Consider the following 23,375-nt stretch of genomic DNA (forward strand, 5'->3'; position numbering starts at 1 on the left):
GGTGAGTCAGGAGCTACTTCTGTGGCTAGAGTGAGGAATGGTTGGAAGAAGTTCAGGAGCTGTTGCCTCTCCTGACATTGACAGGACTCTCCCTCCATGCTAAGGGAAATTAGTATGTGGCATGTGTTTTTTTATTTATTTAATTTTTTTTATGCAAGAAAGGAACCAAAGGTCAACAGCCAGGAAAGTGCACTCTCCAAGGAAAAACAAAAACAAGACAACAGAAAGCCAAATTCAAGGTCCATTCTCTTCGAGATGTCTCGATACACTGCGTTTGAAAGACTGGAGATCGCAGGCAGTAGGAAAAATAGACAGAGGGAGACAGTTCCAGAGTTGACCTGATGCATAGGCCTACAGGAAGGACTGGGAGTAGCGGTTAACTCTTGCATTAGAGAGCTGGACAGAATAGGGATGAGAGTTTGTCGCTAGACGGGTGCTACTTGCAGGCTGTAGTGGTGGAGGGATGCAAGCAGACGGTCCAGAAGAGCAGTGAACATTGAAGCAGTGATAGAAAAAAGATAAAGATGCACCAGTGCAGTGAAGAGACAGAGGCTGAAGGGAATCAGTAAGAGGAGGAGAGTTAATGAGACAAAAAGCCTTTGACTCCATCTCACTGAAAGGAGCTGTGTGTGGAGAGCCTCCCCACACATGAGAGTTGTATTCTACACAGGGGCGAATAAAGCCTGAGTATACTGTAAAGTCAACAACTGTGCAGGGGTAAAGATGGTACGAAGTCAGCTTAGCATACATAATCTCTTGGAAGCAGATTTTACAAGAGAGGTACAGTAAGACCTCACTATAACGGACTAATTGGGGCCCAAACCATTCCGAAAAATGCGAAATTCCGATAAAAGCGACATCTGGACTTCCCCCTGCTAATCCAGACTTTTTCTGATATATCAGACATTAGTCCGGATTGCATGAACAGTTTCTAAACTATTTTGACCAGCATTGTGGTACTGTACTGTTATAACTTCACTACATTAATCAGACGATAATCTATCTATCTATCTATTGCCAGACGCCTCAATCCCGTTTGAGGTGGCCACAAACAAATCGCCTCCAAGTCGCCCTGTCCCCCGCCATTTCACTGCCCTGCTCCCAACTCACACCCCCCTCTCTCATATACCTCTCCACCCCATCCCTCCATCTCATCCTCGGTCTCCCCCTCCCTCTTCCACCCTCCACCTCACTCACATACACTCTCTTCGTCAGTCTTTCACCCTCCATATATATAATAATACTGTACCGTATGTTGATAAAGATGTCTTTTATTTACCTTATTGTGGTGAACATAGCTGAAGTGGTCAGGCAGTCTGGACTGCTTTTGGCTTTATCGGACTTTTTCCAATACATAGGAATTTAGTCCGATAGCTCCTCGAGTCCAATAAAAGCGAATTCCGGTCTACTGAAGTCCGTTTTACTGTACCGTAATATGTTCTTTCCAAGATAAATCCCGAGAAAATGAAACCGCAAGTATATTTAGAGGTGATGCAGAATTGAGCTGGATTTTGTTAAAAATTAGAGGGTACTCCTGTGGAAGAGTTTGTCAGGTTGATAGATGAAAGAACTGAGTTTCTGATGCATTAAAAACAACATTATTTTACCCTAATCAAAGATATGACAGACATTAGGTGTGCCATAGCCTCATCCCTTGTCTGTTGAAGCAACTCCTTAGACGGACACTGCGGGAAGCAAATGGAAACCTGAAGGATAGAGTCATCAGCATATGAGTGGATAGAGTTACATGCACAGCTTAGAAGGTCACTGACGAATAAAAGAAAGAGTTGGTGATAGGACAAAGTCTTGAGGAAGACCACTACTGATAGCTCTAGGCATCTACAACAGCAGCTAAAGAATGACCAGAAAGGAAGCTAAAGATGAAGGAACAGATAAAAGGATAGAAACAGTAAGAGGACTGTTTGGAAATTACAGATTTATACCAGACTCATTCAAAAGCCTTTGAGATGTTAAGTGTAATGGCAAAACATTCACCAAAGTCCCAAAAGGAGGATGATCAGGAGTCTGAAAGGTAAGGTAGGTGAGAAGATCATGTGAAGCGTCCCTGGCAGAACCCATACTGACAATCAGAAAGAAGGTTGTGATAAGAAAGATGCTTTAAAAGTTTTTTGTTATGAATAGACTCAAAAACTTTTGAAATACAGGATGTTAAGCAACTGGGCGATAGAGGGCTGGGAATCATCACCCTTCTCTGGGACAGGCTGAATGAGAGCAAACTTCCAGCAAGAAGGAAAGGTGCAAGTTGACAGACAAAGATGAAAGAGTTTACTTAGGCAGGGTACGGTATATAAACAGAAGCACATTTTTTTGAGGACAATAGGAGGGAACCCATCAGGCCCATATGCCTTGTTGGTATTGAGGCAAGTGATGGCTAAAGAATTTTTAATGTCAGCCATGAGGAAGTCAGAGGGAGGAAGAGATGGAGGGACAGCACCGGAATTGTCTAAGGTGGAACTGGAGGAGACAGTCTAAGCAAACAGTTCTGCTTTTTCAGTAGAAGAAACAGCTACAGAGCCATCAGAGTGGAAAAGTGGAGGGAAGGATGATGAGGTAAAGTTGTAAGAAAGGTTTTTGGCAAGGTTCCAGAAGAAGCAGGAAGAATACGTGCTGGAGAGTTAACAGCATTTAGTTCGGATGAAATTATTTCTAGCCGAATGAAAAACAGACGTAACACGATTACGGGCAGAAACATTAAAAAAGATGAGATTCAGGGGTGGGTTGGCTCTGGAACCTTTTGTAGGCCTTCTTGTTGTGGACAGCATTCGACCAAGCATGATTAAACCAAGTTTTTTTGGCATGAGTCAAAGAATCTGGAGAATGTGAGTGCATTCAAGTACTTGGGTAGTGTGATGAGTAAGGATGGAACTTTGGGGGATGAAGTGCATGAAAGGGTACAGCAGGGAAGGAAGGTTGTTGGTACACTGAAAGCAGTGATGAGAAATAGGGAGGTGAGTATGGAAGTTAAGAAGTAGTATTGTGATCCCTACCCTGACATATGGAAGCGAGGCATGGACCTTGCAAGAGGGGAACAAGTCAAGAGTGAGAGCAGTGGAAATGAGTTACTTGAAAGGAGTATGTGGAGTGACGTGGAGGGACAGGTTGACGAATGAAGAAGTGATGGAACGTTGTGGGGTGGACATGGATGTGGTTGAGAAGATTAGGAGAAATACACTGAGGTGGTTTGGAAATGTGAAGAGAATGGAGAATGAAAGACTGACTAAGAGGGTGTATGTAGGTGAGGTGGAGGGAGGGAGAGGGAGGGGGGGTGAGTTGGGGGGAGGGTAGTCAAATGGTGGGTGACAGAGCGACTTGGAGGCGTTTTGTCTGCGGCCACCCTTTGCGGGATTAGGGCGTTGGGCTATAGATAGATAGATAGATAGATAGTCAAAGAATATAAGAAAAGAGTGTATGCTTCATGCCTGAAAGAATAACCTCTGTAATGCAAATGGCACACTCAGATGGTTCGCAGCCATGGAAGCAAAAATTATTACAGGGAAAATCAAAGTAGTACTGATTGAGGGCCTTCCAATCAGCCGCTCCAAGTGCCACAAGCGACGTTTCTTTGGAGGGACCACAGGCCGTAATGAAGCAAGAGGTCAGGTTGAGGTAAAATGGTTGTGATCGGAGGAGCCCAACGGAGAGGAATGATTTAATTCATTGACTGCGACTGTATCATATATGGTATGATATCTGAGTCCAAATGGCTCTAACTGCGCTGTATCATACTGTATATGATTTCCTGCTTTCAAAAATTCCGCCGTCGGAAAGGGCACGAAATAAATCAGCTAGCAACTCATGGCACCCTATAGAATATTGTCATACATAGGTTATGAATTTTTACGAGGTGCAGAGCTCAGCTCAGTTACCTACAAAATGCCGAAGGTAAGGGTACGAAATCTTCTCCATGCCTCTGCTAGCAGTAGCCCAAGCAAATATTGGATGAAATCTCTGGGTGAGTGTAGTAATGATAGTGATACGTTGTTAGATGATGACAATGATGGTTTAGATGTTGATGTACACCTTATCTGATCGCATGATTAACACTGACAACACAGTGCAACCATAACACATCGTTCGCCTGGCACCACCACACAGGGAATATTTATTCTTTCATGGACCTGTATCAGAGGTAATTTGTTTGTTTGCTACATTGTGTTATATACCATTGAACTCGGGATTTTTTCTCTATCTTTTGACAATATTATTATTTTTTCCAACATTTTTTCTAAATATTTGAAAACTGCTGCACACAGGAGTACATGTAAACAAACACTGACGCAGTGAATGGGTTAAAGCATAAGCAGAAGGATTAGTTGTAAGGAAGAGGTCAAGTATGTTGGAACTCTCTCCAAGGAAGTCATAGGTGCAGGTAGGGTGCTGTAAAATCTGCTCTAGGTCATTAATGATAGAAAAGATGTAGGTTTCTTCACCAGGTGGATAAGTGAAAGGAGAGGAGAGCCAAAGGTGATGGTGAACATTGAAATCTTCTAGAATGGAAACTTCAGAGAATGGAGAAATAGATAGGATGTGTTCCATCATAGATGTAAGAGAGTCAAAGAATTCTTCGTAGTCAGTAGAATTAGGGGATAAGTAAATAGCCCAGATATATTTGGTCAAAGAATGACAGGAAAGTCGAAACCAGAGAGTAGAGGATTCAAATGAATCAATTTAGGGGGCATTTATGTTCTCCCCCCCCCTCCCCTGGGACACTGAGGCTTGGTTAAAGGACACCATTTTGAGGTAATTTTGAATCGGAAGTGTAGTGTGTAATGCATACCAGTATGTAGTTTGATGCTGACAGTAAGAGAAACTTGTACTGAAGAGTATGCTGGCCTACTCTCTGTGTTACTGAAATACTGAAATAGTAGTGTACTGCTGTATGGTAGTGAGACCTGGGCAGTAAAGGAAGAGGATATTTGCAGACTCAAACAGACAGAAATGTGCAGTGTGCCCTTGAGTGCATGGCCTGGGGGGGCTAGGATTACGATAAAAGAGTCGAGAGGTATGATAGGCCTGGAGTGTATTGGTGTTGTGATGGGGAGAGGTATATTGAGATGGTGTGGGAATGTGGAGAGAATGGGGGATGATAATTGGGTGTAGAAAGTGAGAAGTGTTAATGTTGAGGGTAGGGTTGAGAGAGGCAGACCGAAAAAGACCTGGGACGAGGTCACTGAGTGTGATCTTACGGTTAAGGGACTAAATTGGTAAGCTGCCAAAGATCAAGCAGCAAGGAAAGCCGCCATTAGGTGACCCAGGCTGACGCATGGAAGCATGTTGGAGGCTTCAAAAACGAAAATGCATTAAGCTAGGTTAAGTTAGATTTAGTTAACCCCTTACCCGCAGGGATGGCTGGACCGCGCCGTGCCCCTCCCATGGGGATAGCAGCACTCTGACTTACGGTACTTTTTTAATATATTTTATACATTTTTTAGTATGAGAACAGGGCATAGGCCACATTTCAATGGAAATAGCCAATGGAAAAAAACGGCTGGGAGTTGCATTGCTCGGCCAGGCTGTAGCTAGGCAGGAGAGGCGGTAAGGGAGAGGAGGTAGGGAGGTGAGGCAAACACAGAAAAATGACTAAATTGGTAACACTGGATGCGAGTACTAGTGGTATTAGCAGCGCTGCCTATAGCTACACACTGGCAGTACTGGTATATAGATGACCGCACTTGAAAGCCCGGGTGATTAAAAAAATCCCTGGATCACAGAATTGACGCCCCGTGGTATGGTACCGGTACTCATGTAACAAGCGTCACGGTAGTGACAGCCCGTGGGTAAGGGGTTAAACACTTAGGTTAGGACAGTCCCTTCCACCCTGTCTGCCATTACAACTGATGAGTCAAACGAGTTGACATGGCGGAACATGGATAAAAACAACAGGGAAACAGATTTTGCATGAAACATTTATTTTCCACCTCAGAAATAATCAGAAAAATATAACAGACTATCAGGAACAAGAACTGACTTGGTAAGGTGCTTCTACAACTTCAAATAAAGCATAAGGTACCTTTATCACAATCACTTACCACCACAAAAACCATTTTTAAAAATACAGAAAATTATTTATCTACAGCCAGGCACCATAACCTCATAAGGGGTGGCCATTTGACTTTGAGTTGGTTGTTTTACGGAGAGAGGCACTAACCCTTAGCCAACCCACTTGCTGACATGCATGGAGCATATATGGGTTGGTTGGTTTTATGGTTACCACCCAGCACTGTAAATGGTTTCTTGGCTTACAGGAAACCATTAGGGTTGTCACTCAATGTAATGCTACCTGAACAGGAAAGAAAAGTACTAAAGTGACAGGGAAGATGGGAGAAATTGGAAGACAGGAGAGCAGATAAGGAAAAAGTGTGATAAAGGTGAAGGAAGAAGCATGCAGCACTACATGAAGTGAGTGGATGGTATACCACCTAGTACACCTATCACCTTATAGAAATCAACAACCAGGAAAAAGGAGGAAGTGATCGGTAAAGTATTTCTGTTGCTCAGACTAAACCGTATGTTTACCAGATCATGTACTATACCATTAACGTTTAACAGTGAAAGTCACTGTAAAATCTTCCACAGCGTTGAAAGCAGACAAGAACCCAGTGCAAGAATCCCAGGTAAATTATGGCAGAGTTGTTTTATATCTCGCTCTTCGGTAACTGATTCTGTTATGTAAAAACGTTTATTTTCTGTATGGTACATTTTAACTATGAGCATTTATATGGTGATTGCTTTGTAGTCAGAAAATTCAAGATTATATTGTTCGACAAACTTATTTTATAAATAATGATACGTTTCGTTCTTAGTCACATTCCATTAGATTAGTAGAAATTGAAATAGTTTATCCTTGATTGAGTAAATTCACCCACATTCTTAATTCCACATAATGAAATCCGGTATACAATTAGGCATATGCGCTGTCATTTATACTTGTAATATTTTTCGTTCAACTTCATAATGCTTAAATTCTTAAAAGAAAGGGTACCCGTAATTTGTCAAAACCTTCGCCAGCCGCCTTTCTCAAGAACCATAACAATAACAACACACAGGATTATTGCGTTCGCCTTATTTCGTGCTTGTACTCACAGTGAAAGCCAATTATACGTTGTATACAAAGTATTAGGTCATTTTACACGGAATGTATTAAACCTAATCAAAATGTCTGTATAAAAGGTGATTAAGTCTCAGAATGATCCCAATAATCACCGATCTACTCTCCCAGCCCGGCGTGATGGTGGGCATGGGCCTGGGGCTCTGCATAGGTTCGTTTACAGCTAAATACTTACATAGGGATTTGGAGTGAGTGTATTCTAAGGTAGTTGGGTGAATGTTCGTTTTACTTTAGGTCGTGGTTAGGATTACCGGTACGGCATCTGTAATCTACTCACTGGTTAGGATTACAGCAGCTGTAATCTACTCATTACGATTACGGCTGGCAGCCATAATCTAACCAAACCTAACCTAACAACCTCCAAACATAACTGATAAGTTCTAGCAGATTAAGCTGAATTCTAGCAGTAGTAACCTAACTGAACCATCAAACATAAACACTAAATTCCAGCAGCTGAATTGTAGCAGTATAAACCTAACCTAACTTAAGCTAACAACTTTAGCATGTATTTTATGTATAAAAGCTCTGTAAGTGACATGGGCCTACTCATAGTCTGAGTATATGTTGTATACTTATGGCTGCTGTAATCCCAACTACAGTATTTCCTTTATGCAGCAGAAGGGCCCTACCAATTCAGCAGCTATTACTCCAGTATGTTGTTTGTAGTTTTCTAGGTAAATTTTTAGAAGTAACCAGCATTTTCTTTTATTATTATTTTTATGTTTTCCAATGCAAAATACTGTGTTTTAATTAGTTTTGACCTTCATTTTTAGGGGAAAATCCCCCTTTTGGAATTTTGAGTAAGATTTCCAAAAGAGGGTTTATCCCCCAAAATCAAGATCAAAATTAAACGAACCCAAACTAACAACCTAACCTAACCTAACTTAACCTAGGCCTAACCTAGGGCCTGACATAAGACCGAGTGCACACACCTGCACCAGCCAATATGGCGTGACATTCATCCGCTACTGAGCGATAGCCTAACCTAAGTTACTATATGACTACCCCTACAAAATTTGCTCCCCCAACTCAAACTAGGCTTAAAAGGTAAGTCTTAGAATAGTTCAGGGACGTAATATAATGAAAATTGGTAACGTTGGTTACTTCTAAAGTTATACCGTTTTCTAACCATTTTCATGGTAAATAGTTGTTTTCTGTTGAATGTTGGTATTACTGTAATTTGTCAGCCACAGAATTACGAGATTTTTATTTGTTTTTCAGCATTTTAGGCAGTTCTAAGACACTTTTCTTCAGCAGCATTTTCATTGCAAATTATTTATTATTTTCCTTTTGAAGGTTAGGTTATCTTCACAAGTAAACTGAAAATAATTTGTGACAAAAATGCCACAATAGAAAACTGTTGTAAGAATTGTTTAAAATACTGAAAAACTGGATAAAAATCTCTTAATTCTGTGGCTGTCTAAAACTATAATTTTACCGAATTTTTTACCTCTTGTTGTTATAATCATGTTCCTCATGTTGCACTGATGTATGCGATGATGAACTTGATAGAACTTATTATTATTATTTTTTTTTTTTACTTAAGGAAGAAGGAACCAAACACTAGAAGCCTGCAAGATTGTTCTCTCCAAGAAAAAGTAAAAACAATAGAGTCAAATTCAAGATGCGTTCATTTTGGGTTGCCTGATCACACTGCATTTGAAAGACTAGGGATCATAGGTAGTAGGAAATACAGACAGAAGAAGACAGTTCCAGAGTTGACCTTCTACATACATGCAGGACTGGGAGTAATGGTTAACTCTTGCATTAGAGAGATGGACAGAAAAGGGATGAGAATTTGCTGCTAGATGATTGCTACGTGCTCTCCGTAATGGTGGAGGGATACAAGCAGACAGTTCAGAGGAGCAGTGACCATTAAAGTACTGACAGAAAAGAGATCAAGATGAAACAGTACAGTAAAAAACAGAGGTTGAAGGGAGCCTGTAAGAGGAGGAGAGTTAATGAGATGAAAAGCCTTTGACTCCACGTTGTTGAGAAGACTTGTATGTGGAGAGCCTCCCACACACGAGAATTGTACTCTACAGAGGGGCGAATAAGACCCCTGTATAAAGTCAATAACCGTGCAGAGGTAAAGAAGGCATGGAGTCTGCTTAGCACACCTAATCTCATGGAGGTGGATTTTACAAGAGAGGTAACTTGATCTCTCCAAGATAATTGCCGAGAGAACAAAACCTTACATGTGGTCAAAGATGATGCAGGATTGAGTTGGACATTGTTAAAACTTAAAGGAAGATTTTGACTGGTTGAAAGATGCAAGAACTAAGTTCTCCATGCATTAAAATCAACAAGACTACTTTTTCTGAGATCAGAGATATGGGTCAAGTCAGGTAATAGGTATGCTGTAGCCTCATACCCTTGCTTGTTGAAGTAACTGCTGAGATGAAAATGTGAAGGATGGAGTCATCTGCATATTAGTGGACAGGGTTAGCTGTACAGCTCGGAAGGTCATTGATGAATAGATAGAAGGGAGTTTGTGATGGAACAGAGCCCTGAGGAACACCACTGTTGATGGCTTTAGGAGAAGAATGGTGGCTGTCTACAACAGCAGCTATAGAACGACAAGAAAGGGAGCTAGAGATAAAGGCACTGAAAGAAGGATGAAACCATAAGAGGGCAGTATGGAAATTAAAGATTTATGCCAGACTTGATTTAAAGCCTTTGATATGTCAATACCCTTTTCAGGCACAAAATGATCCATAGGCATACATGGCGAGTGATGAAAAGGGTGGATGGTGAACTGAAGGCAATGACTGATTATGTGTGTATGAATGAAAATGATGCGTATGCAAGAGCATATAGAAGTTGGGGGAGTGGACTTTCTGACCACCATTTGTTGGTGGTGAGAATCAGGGTCCAAGTGAAATGGAGAGAGAAGGGAAGGACAGGGGGAAGTAGTATATGCAAGGAGGGTGGAAAGGTTATAAGAGGATGAGAAAAAGGCAGAATATAAGAGAGAAGTGGAGGAGTGATTGGGTGAATATAGATTGGAGCAGATGGGGGATGCAGAAGGTTTGTGCAAGATATTCACAGAAGAAAGCTGTGCAGCATGTGAGGTGGTGTGTGGGTTGAAGAGAAAACGAAAGGGGATGCAAGGAACAGCATGGTGGAATGAAGAGGTGAGAGAGGCTGTGGCACAAAAGAAGAAAGCATATATTGAGTGGATGAGAAACAGGGGCGTGGAAGAAGTTGAGAGATCGAAGAGAGAGTTACATGTAGAGAGGAATAGAGAGGTGAAAAGATTAGTAAGAGAGAGTAAGAAGAGAGTGGATGGGGAATTTGGAAGTAATTTGAGTGTAAAGTGGAAGGAATGTAAGAAAATTTTCTGGAAAGATGTAAAGAGAGTTAGACAGGGTGTCAAAGAAGTTAGTTGGGGAGTGAAAGATAAAAATGGTAGATTACTAGTGGAGAAGGGAGAAAAAGTGAGCAGATGGAGAGAACACTTTAAGGAATTGTTGAACATAGTGAATGAAAGTAATGCGAGTATAAGTGACTGAGGAATGGCTGGGAGACAGAGAGATGTGAGAAGAGAGGAAGAAATAAGTAGGATGGAAGTTGTGGAAGCAATGAAGAAAGTCAAAATGAGGAAAGCCCCAGGAATTGATGGAGTGTGTGGTGAAATGCTGAAGCTTGGGGGAGAGAAAATAGTAGAATGGATGTGGAAGATATAAAGATTGGCCTGGGAGGAAGGTAGAGTCCTGGAGGATTGGAAGTCAAGTATAATTATTCCCTTGTACAAAGGAAAAGGGGAAAAACAAGTATGTGGTAATCATAGGAGCATTTTGTTTTCTTAGTGTAATAGGAAAAGTATAAGGTAGGATGCTAATTGACAAGAGTTAGGGAAATAACAGAGGAATTAGTTGGAGAAGAACAGGGAGGTTTTAGGAAGGGAAGAGGTTGTGTAGAGCAGATAATCATTCTTAGATCTTTAGTGGAAAAGTTTCTAGAAAAGGAATAGAAGTTCTATGCAGCCTTCATGGATTTAGAGAAAGCATATGACAAGGTGGATAGACAAGGATTGTGGAAAGTATTAAGAATATATGGAGTAGATGGGAAGTTGTTGAATGCTGTGATGAGCATGTATGAGGGTGCTAAGGCTGCAGTGGGTTTGGATAGTAAATTGAGTGAATTTTTCTACTTGAAGGTTGGATTGAAACAAGGATGTGTCATGTCTTTATGGTTGTTCAATCCATAGATTGAGTTATAAAAGAGTTGCAAGGTAGGGCAGTGGATGTTGGAGTGGCCCTAATGAAAGGGAGCAGTGTTTGGAAATTCCCTGCACTGTTGTTTGCAGATGATACTGTATTGATGAGTGAAGACAAAGGGAAGCTGCAAGGCTTGGTGGATGAGTTTGCGAGAGTGTGTAAGAAAAGGAATCTAAAGGTAAATGTGGGGAAGAGTAAAGTTATGGTCTTTGAGAGCAGTGAAGTCAGTGCATGTACATTGAGGTTGGATGAGGAGGAAATGGAAAATGTGAGTTCGTGTAAGCACTTGGGTAGTTTGATGGGTAAGGATGGAGGATTAGAGGGTGAAGTGCTTGAAAGAGTACAACAAGGAAGAAAGGCTACTTGTCCCTTGAAAGTAGTGATAAGAAACAGGGAAGTGAGCATTGAAGTGAAAAAGTTATTACATGACAACATTGTGATACCAACTTTAAGGTATGGAAGTGAAACTTGGACCTTATTGGAGGGACAAGTCAGGAGTGAGAGCAGTGGAAATGAGTTGTTTGAGAGGAGCCTGTGGAATCACATGTTGAGACAGACTGACAAATGAGGATGTGAAAGAGTGTTGTGGTGTGGATGTTGATATGATAGGAAGCATTAGAAGAAACAGATTGTGGTAGTTTGGCCACGTAGAGAGGATGGAGAATGAGAGACTGATGAGAAGAGTGTATGTGAACACGGTGGAGGGCGGAAGAGGGAAGATGAGATGAAGGGATGGAGTGGAGAGGTATATGAGAGAGGGGTGTGTGAGCTGGGAGCAGGGCAGTGAAATGGCAGGGGACAGGGCGACATGGACGTAATATGTTAGTAGCCACCCCTTACAGGATTAAGGCGTTTGGCAATTGATTGATAGACAGAGATGTCAAATGCAATGGCAAAGCTTTTCCCAAAGTCATGAAAGGAGGATGACTAGGAGTCTGAGAGGAAGGTGGGAAGATCACCAGTGGTGTCCATGGCGGAACCCATACTAATGACTGGAAAGTTGTTTGTGACAGAAAAGGTGCTTTAAAATTTTTAAAGAATTGAGTCAAAATCTTTGTGAAATACAGGATGTCAGAGAAATTGGGTGATAATTACAGGGCTAGGAATGGTCACCCTTCTTTGGGACAGGCTGAATGAGAGCAGACTTCCAGCAAGAAGGAAAGGTACAAGTTGACAGAGGCAAGAGAGTTTAGATAGGCAGAGTATACACACAGAAGCTCACTTCTTGAGGACAACAGGAAGAACCCCCTCAGACCCATATGCCTTGTTAGTACTGAGCCCAGTGATGGAAGAAAACACATCAGTTGAAGAAATCTTAATGTCAGTCATGAGGAAGTCAGAGGGGAGTGACTGAGGAACAGCACCGGAATCATCTAAGGTGGAACTGGAGGAGAAAGTCTGAGTGAAGAGTTCTGTTTTATCAGTAGAAGAAACAGCTACAGGGCCAGTAGATTAGAAAAGAGGAGGGAAGGATAATGAAGTAAAGTTGTTATTAGAGATAGGTTAGATCAGGATAAATTGCCAGGTTAGGTTTGGTTAAAATGTAAGGTTAGGAAGAGGTACTGAATGGCAAGTGGGATGCATGTTGGAAGTGTCTGCTGTTACCCTCAAAAAACAATTACTGTAGTGGATGAAATATGGCTAACGGTGATGGAGAAAGAAATTTAATGTGGAACATTCCTTTACCACGTCAAAAATAACCATAAAATATAAAAGACTCTCTGGAAGAATTGATCAGGAATGATGCTCCTTCTGCTTAAAGTAAAGTGTATGTTTACTGGTAGTTATGCCATTATTTACACTGCATCAGGTGTTTGGTTCAGAATAATTTTACACATCACCAATAGCAGTTTTTATTATTATTATTTTTTTAATGCATGGAAGAAGGAACCAAGGCCAAGGGCCTGCAACTTTACCCTAAAGTTGATAACATTAAGTTCCTAACAAAGGACTGCATTTCTTGTTTTCACTTTGATGCAACAACTGTTTTTTTTAGGCCAGTACTGAAAAAGAGGTGCCTTGGTTCCTACAGATGAACAGATATAAGTACAAGTACGATATATTAGTAGATTGGATTTAAGGAACTGGTACGGTGTAAGAAGAAATTTATACATTATGTTACGTACTCTTAAAATATGGGATCAGTCACAGGGTATTTCCATATTTCCCACTGCAATGAAGTGTTGGCAGCATCCTTTGTTATTTTTTATAGTAAAGCATAACAAGCTTTTTTTAATGTTTTTTCTTTAAAATGTTAATAAATAGAGGGAATAAATAGAGGGTTCCATTAGTGATGGGGGTAGAAATACCACCCCACCTCTCCTAACAGTGTCCGAACCCCGGTGTAACGATGAGTTTTATTTTTTTTTTCCAATTTTGATAATATTTTAGACTTAAATTTTGTGTTTTGGTTGATTTATAAACTGTTTATAGTTTGTAGACTTGAATTAATATGTTTTAGTCATAGATGGGGCGAACATTGTCATTTTGAGGTACGGTTTACTTAGTTTGATTTTTTCCTAGACTTATTCTTTCTGATTTTCAGATATTATTTTTGGAATTAGGTGAGTCATAAACTCTTTTAGGCTTAGTTTAGCATGTTTTAAAGCTATTTGGGGGTTTAGGTGAGCTAGAAAATTGTTTTTGGACTCATTTGGGTGGGTTTAGGACTTTATTGGGGAGGAAACCTTAGGCTTAAAAACACATCCCTATACTTTACATGAAAAAATCTACCCTGAGATACGATACCCCGCCTAGCGATGGGTTTTTGCTTAACCAATTGCTTCGTTAAACCAGGGTATGCCAGTTATGTGGGTCTCGAAAGTATCGGTGCACAATATGCGTGAAACATTTGGAACCGCAAAACAAAGGTCACTGAAATATGAATGCCAGACCCACCACATGTTGGTACCCCTAATGTCGGGAGGTGTCACATATTGTCAACTGGCAATATCCTCTTGCAAACGTATAGCAAATGATATGTTTATATAAACAGACATTGTTCATACACAGTGAGACATTGGTAAACAACAGCAGTTGGTTGAATGTTTCTGATAGGCATTGGACCCCCTGTACACTGATATCCTTGTGACAAATAGTACATCATACTGTGTTTGTCTTAGATTTTACTGAATATGAAGTGCTTTGATTTAACTGCTGATCATTATTTTGATAACCTGTATCATGTTTTAATGGATGTCTCCTGTATGATGTATATAAAGATTTGCATTATGATTGCACCTACCTTCTCCATACCATGGTCATGTGATGATTACCAAACACTCTGAATGTACAAGACTGTTTTGAGGTGTTTTACCTAATGCACATATGGTAGGTGGTAGTGACCATCATCCACTCACTTGATGTAGTGCTGCCTGCTTCTTCCATAACCTTTATCATTCATTATCTGTGTTTGCCCTCCTCTCTCCCCATTTTTCCCATTTTTTGTGTCACTTTTTATTATTTTTCTTTCCTTTTGAGGTGGCTTTACATTGAATGACAAGCCTAATGGTTTTCTGTAAGCCATGAAACCATTTCCACCGCTGGGTGGTAACCACATAACCAACCCATACATGGACCCTATATACCAGCATGTGGGTTGGCAGAAGGTTAGTGCTCATCCCTGTAAAACAACTAACTCAAAGACAAATGGCCACCCTTGTGGAATGATGCTGTCTGGCAATAGGTGGATAGACATTCATTTTAGTTTACGTTCTGTGAGGTTGATGATAGACATGGGAGGGGGAACAAAGTCCCCCAGTTAGGAATTAACTCCTTTCCTGTTAGGTTTCCACTGCTTTTTCTCTATCTATTTATCTATAGTCAGATGCCTTAATCCCGTAAGGTGTGGCTACAAACAAATTGCCTCCATATTGCCCTGTCCCCTTCCATTTTGCTGCCCTCCCCTCAGCTTACACACCCCTCTCTCATATACCACTCCACTCCATCCCTCCATCTCATCCTCGGTCTCCTCTTCCTTCTCCCCCTCTCTTTCATCTCATCTTCAGTCTCCCCTTCCCTCTCCTCCTTCCATCTCATCCTCAGTCTCCCCTTCCCTTTCCTTCCCCCTTCAATCTCAATCAGATATTCTCCACGTTGTCTCTCGCTCTCCGCCCTCTCCACATGGCCAATCCACCTCATTGTACTTCTCCTAATGCTTTCTATCACATCCACATCCACTCCACAATGCTCCTTTATATCCTCATTTGTCAGCCTGTCTCTCCATGTAACTCCACATGCTCCTCCCAGATAACTCATTTCCACTGCTCTCACTCTTGACTTGTGTCCTTCCAGCAAGTTCCAAGCTTCACTTTCATACGTTAGAGTTGGTATCACAATACAGTACTGTCATGCAGCAACTTTTTTTACTTCCATGCCCACTCCCTATTTCTTATCACAACTTTCAAAGAACCAGCAACCTTTCTTCTTTGTTGTACCCTGTCAAGCACTTCATCCTCTAAATTTCCATCCTTACTCATCACACTACCAAAGTATTTAAATGCACGTGCATTTTCCATTTCCTCATCGTCCAGCCTCACTGTGCATTCTCTGACTTTATTTCTTTCAAAAACCCCAACTTTACGTCTCTCAACATTCATCCTTTGATTCCATTTCTTACACACTCTCCCAAACTCGTTCACCAAGCCTTGCAGTTCCCCCTCATTTTCACTCATCAGTACAGTATCATCTGCAAGCAACAGAACAGGAAGTTTCCAAACACTGCCTTCTCTCACTTGGGCTGCACCAACATCCACTGCCCTACCTTGTGTCTCTTTTATAACCTCATCCATGTACAGATTGAACACCCATGGAGACATGATACATCCGTGTTTCAAACCAACATTCAGATAGAAAAATTAACTCAGTTAACCATCCACACACACTGCAGCGTTTCAAACCAACATTGAGATAGAAAAATTAACTCAATTCACCATCCACACACACTGCAGCCTTAACACCCTCCTACGTACCCTTCACAACATTCAACAGCTTCCCATTTGCTCCATACAGTCTTGATATTATCCACATTTCTTGTTTATCCACTGTGTCATATGCTTTCTTCACATCCATGAAGGTCGCATACAGCTTCTTTTCCTTCTTAAGAATCTTTTCCACTAAAGACCTAAGGATGAATATCTGGTCTACACAACCTTTTCCCTTCCTAAAACCTCCCTGTTCTTCTCCAACTCATTCCCCTGTTATTTCCCTAACTCTGTCTGTAAGTGTGCTGCCATATGCTTTTCCTCTTACACTAAGAAGACAAATGCCCCTGTGATTACCACACGCTTCTTTTTCCCCTTTTCCTTTGTACAGGGGAATAATTATACCAGACTTCCAATCCTCCAGGACTCTACCTTCCTCCCAGGCCAATCTGCACATCTTCCATATTTTCATTCTAGTACCATTACTCCCCTGTGCTTCAGGATCTCACCACATACTCCATCATTTCCTTGGGGATTCCCTATTTTGACCATCATTGTTTCCACTACTTCCATGTTACTGATCCCTTCCTTCCTTCTCATCCCCCTCCTTCTCCCAGCCATTCCTCAGCCACTCACACTCACATTAGCTAATTTCATACTCTGTGTTTAACAATTCCTTAATGTGTTCCTCCTATCTGCTCACTTCTTCTTCTTCCACTAGCAGTCTACCTTTTTTATCATTCACTCCCCTGCTACCTTCTTTATCACCCTGTCTAACTCTCTTTACCTCCTTCCAGAAGATTTTCTTGGATTCCCTTTTTTTATACACTTGAATTCCTTCCAGATTCGTTGTCCACTGTCTTCTTACTTTCTCTACTACTCTTTTCACCTCTCCTTGCACTCTACATAAAACTGTCTTTTTAATCTCCCAACTTTCTCCATACTTCTGCATCCCATTCGCTCACTATATGCTTTCTCCTTTTGTTCCACATCTTGTCTCACCTCTTCATTCCACCATACATTTCCTTGCACACTTTTTTGTCTTCTCATCATTGCACATATCACCTGACATGCTGCACAGATTTCTTCTGTGAATATCTTGCACACACCTTTCACCTCCCCCATCTCTCCAAATCATGTTTACCCAATTGCACTTCCACTTCTCTCTTCTGCCTTATTTTCTATCCTCTTGCAACCTTCCCACCCTCCTTGTATGGACTTCTTCTTCCTGTACTCTCCTTTTACTCATCCATTGCATTTGTACCTTGACTTTCATCACCACCAAGTGGTGGTCAGAAAGTCCACTCCCCCAACCTCTGTATGCGCTTGCATCCAATACATACCTTCGCATTCTCTCATCCATCTACTGGTCCAGTGATTTTGCCACTGGGGTCAGAACATGTGTTTTAGACTAAATGGTGGGTGTTGATTCCAAATCCATAGTCAAAATGTTTCCAGCATGTCAAGATTTTAAGTTATACATAGTATCCAATTATACTAGGTGACCCAATGCTGACCCAGCATAAGTTGGATTCATATCTTAATATGCAAAGTTTTCATGTGTGTATTAGGGCTTCTTATATAATATATAACAATAATACACACTAATAACAATATACATAATATATAATACACATCTTGTTCAGTAAAGCCTAAGAAATGGTACACAGTGGTAACAGAAAACCCTGGTAGCTCATGCTGTTGGTATGAAGGAGACATATGAGTCGATGGAAGTCCTTGTGAAACTGATTAATAATCAGCTTAAAAGTGGAATATTTGTGGGGCTCTCAAAGTAGTTTCCCTACTCAGGTCTGCAGCTGGGCTACACAAAACACGTGTTTTTTATACCCATGGGACAGGCATGATGACAAAAATCATTATGTTGTGAAAGGCTGGCCCAAAAGACAGTACACACAATTGGCAAGTACAGTGTGCAGTATAAGCCATTTGTAGACCCCCAGAAAATCTTCCACCTCATCACTTCAAACTGGGACTTATGAAAAATTTTGTAAAGGCAGTGGCTTATGATGGCAATGGTTTCCTGTACCTTAGAAAGAAGTTTGACATAGTGGAAACTGATGCTACGCTCAAAGCAGACATATTCATTGTGCCTCAGATTCGGGAGTCGGTGTGTGATAGTGAGTTTAAATCCATCCATCCATCACCCAGTCCTACTTTTCCCCATGAGGAGCATAGGAGCCTGGGGCTAGGCAAGTTGGTCGTGACATTTAAGATGAGAGTGACCCACCTCACTCATCCCTGGGTGGCATTATATGAGCAATAAACCCCCAACCACCCCTTGGATATGAACCTATCCAGGCTCAATCTGACTGGATCACCTTAATTACCCCTTAAACCACCAGGTGCCATAATTTGGTTACAGTAAAAGTCCATTAATCTGAATGGCAGTGGACCAAGAATCATTCGGATTATCAGATTGTTTGAATTTTTGAATGGGACCCCTAAGACACTTAATTTCATGTTTAAACTGAAATTTTACCGAATGGATTGTTTTTCTTTGATTCATAATACAATATGGCACTTATTAACATTCCTTTATGTACAGTAAATCTTCGTTTTTCGCAGCGTGGATGTTCCGCCAAAACTGCACGAAAGGTCGAATTGTGAAGTTAAGAATCAGTGGATAAAATAGAGGAGCGTTCCAGTGGGACATGTACCTACCCTATCAGAAAGTACTATAACACCAAACTGGCCCTACCCAAAATTAAATGGAGAGTGTTTGCTACTGCTAAAACAGAATAACACATAAACATGTACCTGAAAAGACATTAAAACTGTTATAAAGAGCTGCAACACCAAAAATCCTTACCAGAAATAAAGTGAAGACTGGCTTAAGTGGCAAGTGAAGGTGTGTTGAGGGTGGATGGACTAGTTCCCGGTGTCACTAACCAAGGAAAAACTGCCACTTTTTATCAGATAATTTAATTTTCGACATCAAAGTCAGTTAAATAAACCCCGGTCATTTTATGTGCCCTCTTTCTCACTAAAAGGAAGGAAAAATTGTAACAACATTATTTTACTCACTCCTACAAGGAAGAGAGGCTGTAATATAGTCAAATAGAATCAAAAATTGGTGGGCTGAGTCTACCATCTCTGTACTGGGACGGTTATTATTCTTTCCTTCCTTAAATATCGATAAGCTTTATTTCACATCCATTTCAGGTATTTGTCCATCAAAACAAAAATAAATAGTGTTACGAGAAACATGTAACGCTTCTTTGTTAAGAAACAGTAGCACGACACAGCTGAAGATCGTACGTTACGATCACAAACAATAACAAACTTACGTGTGTCTACTGCCCAGCTGGACCTGCTGTGTATTCACGACACAGCTGAAGATCGTACGTTACAGTATTAAACAATAACAAACTCGTGTGTCTACTGCCCCGCTGGACCTGCTGTATCAAGATCATGGAAAACTGCTGCATAGAAAAATGGATAGTGCCTAGACTGAGCATCGGGACACATCGTCTGCTGAGTGTCGGCTGCCGGCTGGGGGCATCGAATTGTGGGGAAATTTGCGAATTGTGAGACAACTCGGAAACTTTTTTCTTGCGTGAAAAACGAGGTGTCGAAGTAAAATGTGTCCAAATACGAGGACTTACTGTATTACTGTACGCAAATTTTTTACTTGATAATGAATTACTTTAGACACGAACTGTAATTGGAAAATTAAGAGATGTTATGGGTTGATTAACTCACCTGTAATGCGCAGTGTTGAAAACAGCAGTTGTAGGCAAGTAAATCCAATTAGAGAGAGTAAGTCCAGATTTAATAATACAGTAATATGAAAGTATTGTAAAAGCACAAAACTTAATATGTATTACCGTGGAAAATTCTTTAAACCTACGGTACACCGTCAGTCAATTCGCTGTCAAAATATGGGCGATTCCCCGTCATTCTATAAATATACTTATTATTGATCACAGTAATTAATACCTTAATAACTCAGGTTTTATGGGGACCCATCAAAATCTGTGTTCATTCAGTAGTGTAGGCTTTGGATAACATTTATAAGTTGCACTTTTAGACAATAATTAACTTGTTTCTACCTCACTGTAGTTGACTTTGAATTATATTCTAGCATCAACCATAGATGTCTTCATTAATTTCCACTGGTAAAGCAACGTTGGGTCTGGTTAGTACTTGGATGGGTGACCGCCTGGGAACACCAGATGCTGTTGGCATCCCTACATGTCAAGTGGGGTTGGTAGAGGATTAGTGCCCCTCCCTGTAAAACAATTAACTCTAAGCCCTTGGCCACCCTATCTGGGATACATGGCGTCTGGCAATGAATGAATGAGAAATGAACTACAACATCCTGGGTGTATTTTAAAATGACTTTGAAGAGGTACAAGTATTCAAAAACTAGTGTACTTGCTAAATAAACTGATATGTAAATAAACGACAGGGAATCGTCCTGACGGTGAATTATCTTGTTATTGTTGTGACGGTGAATTGACTTGACAGCGAATTGTCCCTAAACTATCCAAAAGTGGTCGGTTGTGTACGAGTTGGCAGTCCATGCATTACCTGATCCATGACCACACCGCACGACACTTCGACGCATTTGGCGCCCCCCCCCCCCTTTTTTTTTTGTCAGCCTTCTTCAAAAATTTGGATTATCGGGATTTTCAGATTATTGGTGTTCAGATTAATGAATTTTACTGTATATGATAACCACCCAGCGTATTAAATGGTTTCCTGGTGTACAGGAAACCATTTGGCTTGTTACTCAGGGCAGAATCACCCATAGGCACAAGGAAGAGGAAAGAATGAAGGAAAGAAAGACAGAAGAGGGAGTGTAAAGTTACCCCTAGGCAGAAGGAAGAGGAAAGAATGAAGGAAAGAAAGACAGAAGGGGAAGGAGGGAAGAGAGGAAAAGGCAGACACCCAAAGCAGCACTACATCAATTGAGTGGATGATGAGTGCCTCCACCTACCACCAAATATAAATTAAACTCAAACCACTTGAGGCTACAGCATGGGAAGCATTTGTATTGGTTGTGCAGAACTTCCTTGGGAACCACACAGCTGAACATTACATTAAATAAGTGGACAACATGCTAAAGTTTGTCAGCATATTGTTTGTAGAATGTACCCCAACTTGATTTCTTTCCACTTAATCTGGGTGAAATAAATGATGAACATGGAGAAAGGTTGCACCAAGATATTTTGCTGATATAAACTAGATACCAAGGGCTCTTCAGCCCAGATATGATGGGTGATTACTGCTGGTTTCTACAGCAAGAGACCATCACTTCCCACAAGCGCAAGAGTAAATGTCTCAAACTCATTTGAACGCTTCTGACCATTGCATATGTTGAATACTGGTATAATGAGGGCACATGTTCTGTTACTTAATAAGAGTTTTTTCCTATTCAAATTATTATTTTTTTTTTTTACTATTTTTTAAATTGGAATGTTGTATATTATACACTTTGGTTTTCAATCATGAATATCTAAATGTGATGTAATAAAGTATTTACTGAGTACTCAAGTTTGCATTGCTATGCGACGACATACAGTGTAATATGACATGCTACGTAACATTATGTATACAGTATAGCATTTGAATGTGTATAACTTGAAATTGTGATATGATGGCTTAATTCAAACTTCAGATTAATTCAGGGGCCTAAATTCTGTTAAGAAGAGAACATTTTCCATTAGTAGCAGACATAAAGATATTCTTTGTTTTCCTATAATCGGTCATTGCCTTTTGTTCATTCAGTTCAGCACCTACCCTTCTCATCACTTGCCATGTATACCTGTGGATCATTTTGTGCCTATAGAGGGTATTGGCTATCAGCAACCTCCTCCCCTTACAAATGTCCACTAGAGCACTACCCATCTCATACACCACTGCAGGCATACCCTACTCACCAACTACTCCATCCTCCTTCACATTCCTTACTTTGCTATTCATATCTCCAGTCAAAAACACTCTCCCATTCCTCTCGAACTCTTCCATGCATGTTTCTATATTTGCCCAGAACTCATCTTTCACTCTTCTTACACAGTCTTCTGTAGGTGCATATTCACACACAGTTACCCATGCTTGTATTCCTACTTTCAATCTTACCCACTTATTCCTTGAACCAACTGATCCATCTCTCTTATGTACACCTTCTGTCTCTAGCACACACTATACATACATCCTCCTTTGCCCTCTCATTCTCCTCTACTCCTGCACATATTTCTCAGAGATGAGATTCGACAGCCATGGAAGGCAAACGTGCTGCTGACACTGCCTGTGACCCCTTGAGGGGGGCAACCAGACAGCCACAGTCTCCTGCAGCCCAGAAGATCGGGGGGGGGCCGTGGTTTGGTTTAACTTACAGGCGGGGTACGGATTCATCAGACGCCAGGATACTGGCATTGATGTTTTTGTTCACTGCCAGGCAATTGTTAAGCCAAACCCATGGCATCTCCAATGTTCCCTAGGTGATGGGAAGCTGGTGGAGTTTGGCCTGTTTGGGACCCCTAAGGGTCCTGAGGCCCAGGAGGTGTGGCTGTGCAGGGTTCTGCCCATACATGGCAACGTCTCATGGCCCAGGAACGTCAGGCCAGGGATCCTGGGAGTCCTGGATAGGTAAACCTCATCATGGAGATGTGTATCGTGACAGCGAAGGCTTTTTGTGGGGGTGATAAGGGGGCTTTGCATGTTCTCCTCCCTGAGATCTTTGAGGAGAATGGGCTGCCTCACCTTATCATCCCCGAATGCTTCGCCCGCGATCTACATTCGGTCCCTCACCAACGGGAGTGTTGGGCTCACCAGCAACGAACTGCTGCTCCCCACCTGACTCTGAGGAAGAGGCTCAGGCTGGAGGCCCCCATCAACGGGAGGACTGCTACTCCTAATATCGACCCAGCACCAGAACAGACCACGGCCCAGACAACTGCAGATGTCCATCATCCACCACCGATGACTGGGGAGGGGCAGGATTCTTCAGACACCGCCTCCATGTCAGAGGACGCATCGACCAGCTCCTCAGCTGAGGAGGAGGTTGGTGAGTCCTCCCCTCCTCCGGCAGTGGAGGGCACTCCATCTCGCCCTCCCATCGTCGACCTTAAGGAT

The 23,375-nt window shown here is 41.4% G+C and overlaps 2 protein-coding genes across 8 annotated transcripts in view; one reads left to right on the plus strand and one right to left on the minus strand.

Moving 5' to 3' along the window:
- Surf1 (surfeit locus protein 1) overlaps positions 1 to 6,735 on the minus strand; it is a 239,157-nt gene extending 232,422 nt beyond the window's left edge. For all 3 annotated transcript variants that reach the window (XM_080283788.1, XM_080283780.1, XM_080283774.1), the window contains exon 1: positions 6,555 to 6,735. In XM_080283788.1, coding sequence (XP_080139914.1) covers positions 6,555 to 6,557 — 3 coding nt within the window. In that variant the 5' untranslated portion in view covers positions 6,558 to 6,735. The remainder of the gene's footprint in view (positions 1 to 6,554) is intronic.
- A 289-nt stretch (positions 6,736 to 7,024) lies between these two features.
- The window catches only part of LOC145416121 (peptidyl-tRNA hydrolase 2, mitochondrial-like), a 76,180-nt gene continuing 59,829 nt past the window's right edge, over positions 7,025 to 23,375 (plus strand). For all 5 annotated transcript variants that reach the window (XM_080285214.1, XM_080285219.1, XM_080285220.1 and 2 more), the window contains exon 1: positions 7,025 to 7,280. In XM_080285214.1, the coding sequence (XP_080141340.1) occupies positions 7,208 to 7,280 (73 nt within the window). In that variant the 5' untranslated portion in view covers positions 7,025 to 7,207. The remainder of the gene's footprint in view (positions 7,281 to 23,375) is intronic.

The sequence above is a fragment of the Coenobita brevimanus genome, chromosome 13, assembly GCF_032717465.1.
Source record: "Coenobita brevimanus isolate Jiangsu-jjx chromosome 13, ASM3271746v2, whole genome shotgun sequence".
Lineage (NCBI taxonomy): Eukaryota > Metazoa > Arthropoda > Malacostraca > Decapoda > Coenobitidae > Coenobita > Coenobita brevimanus.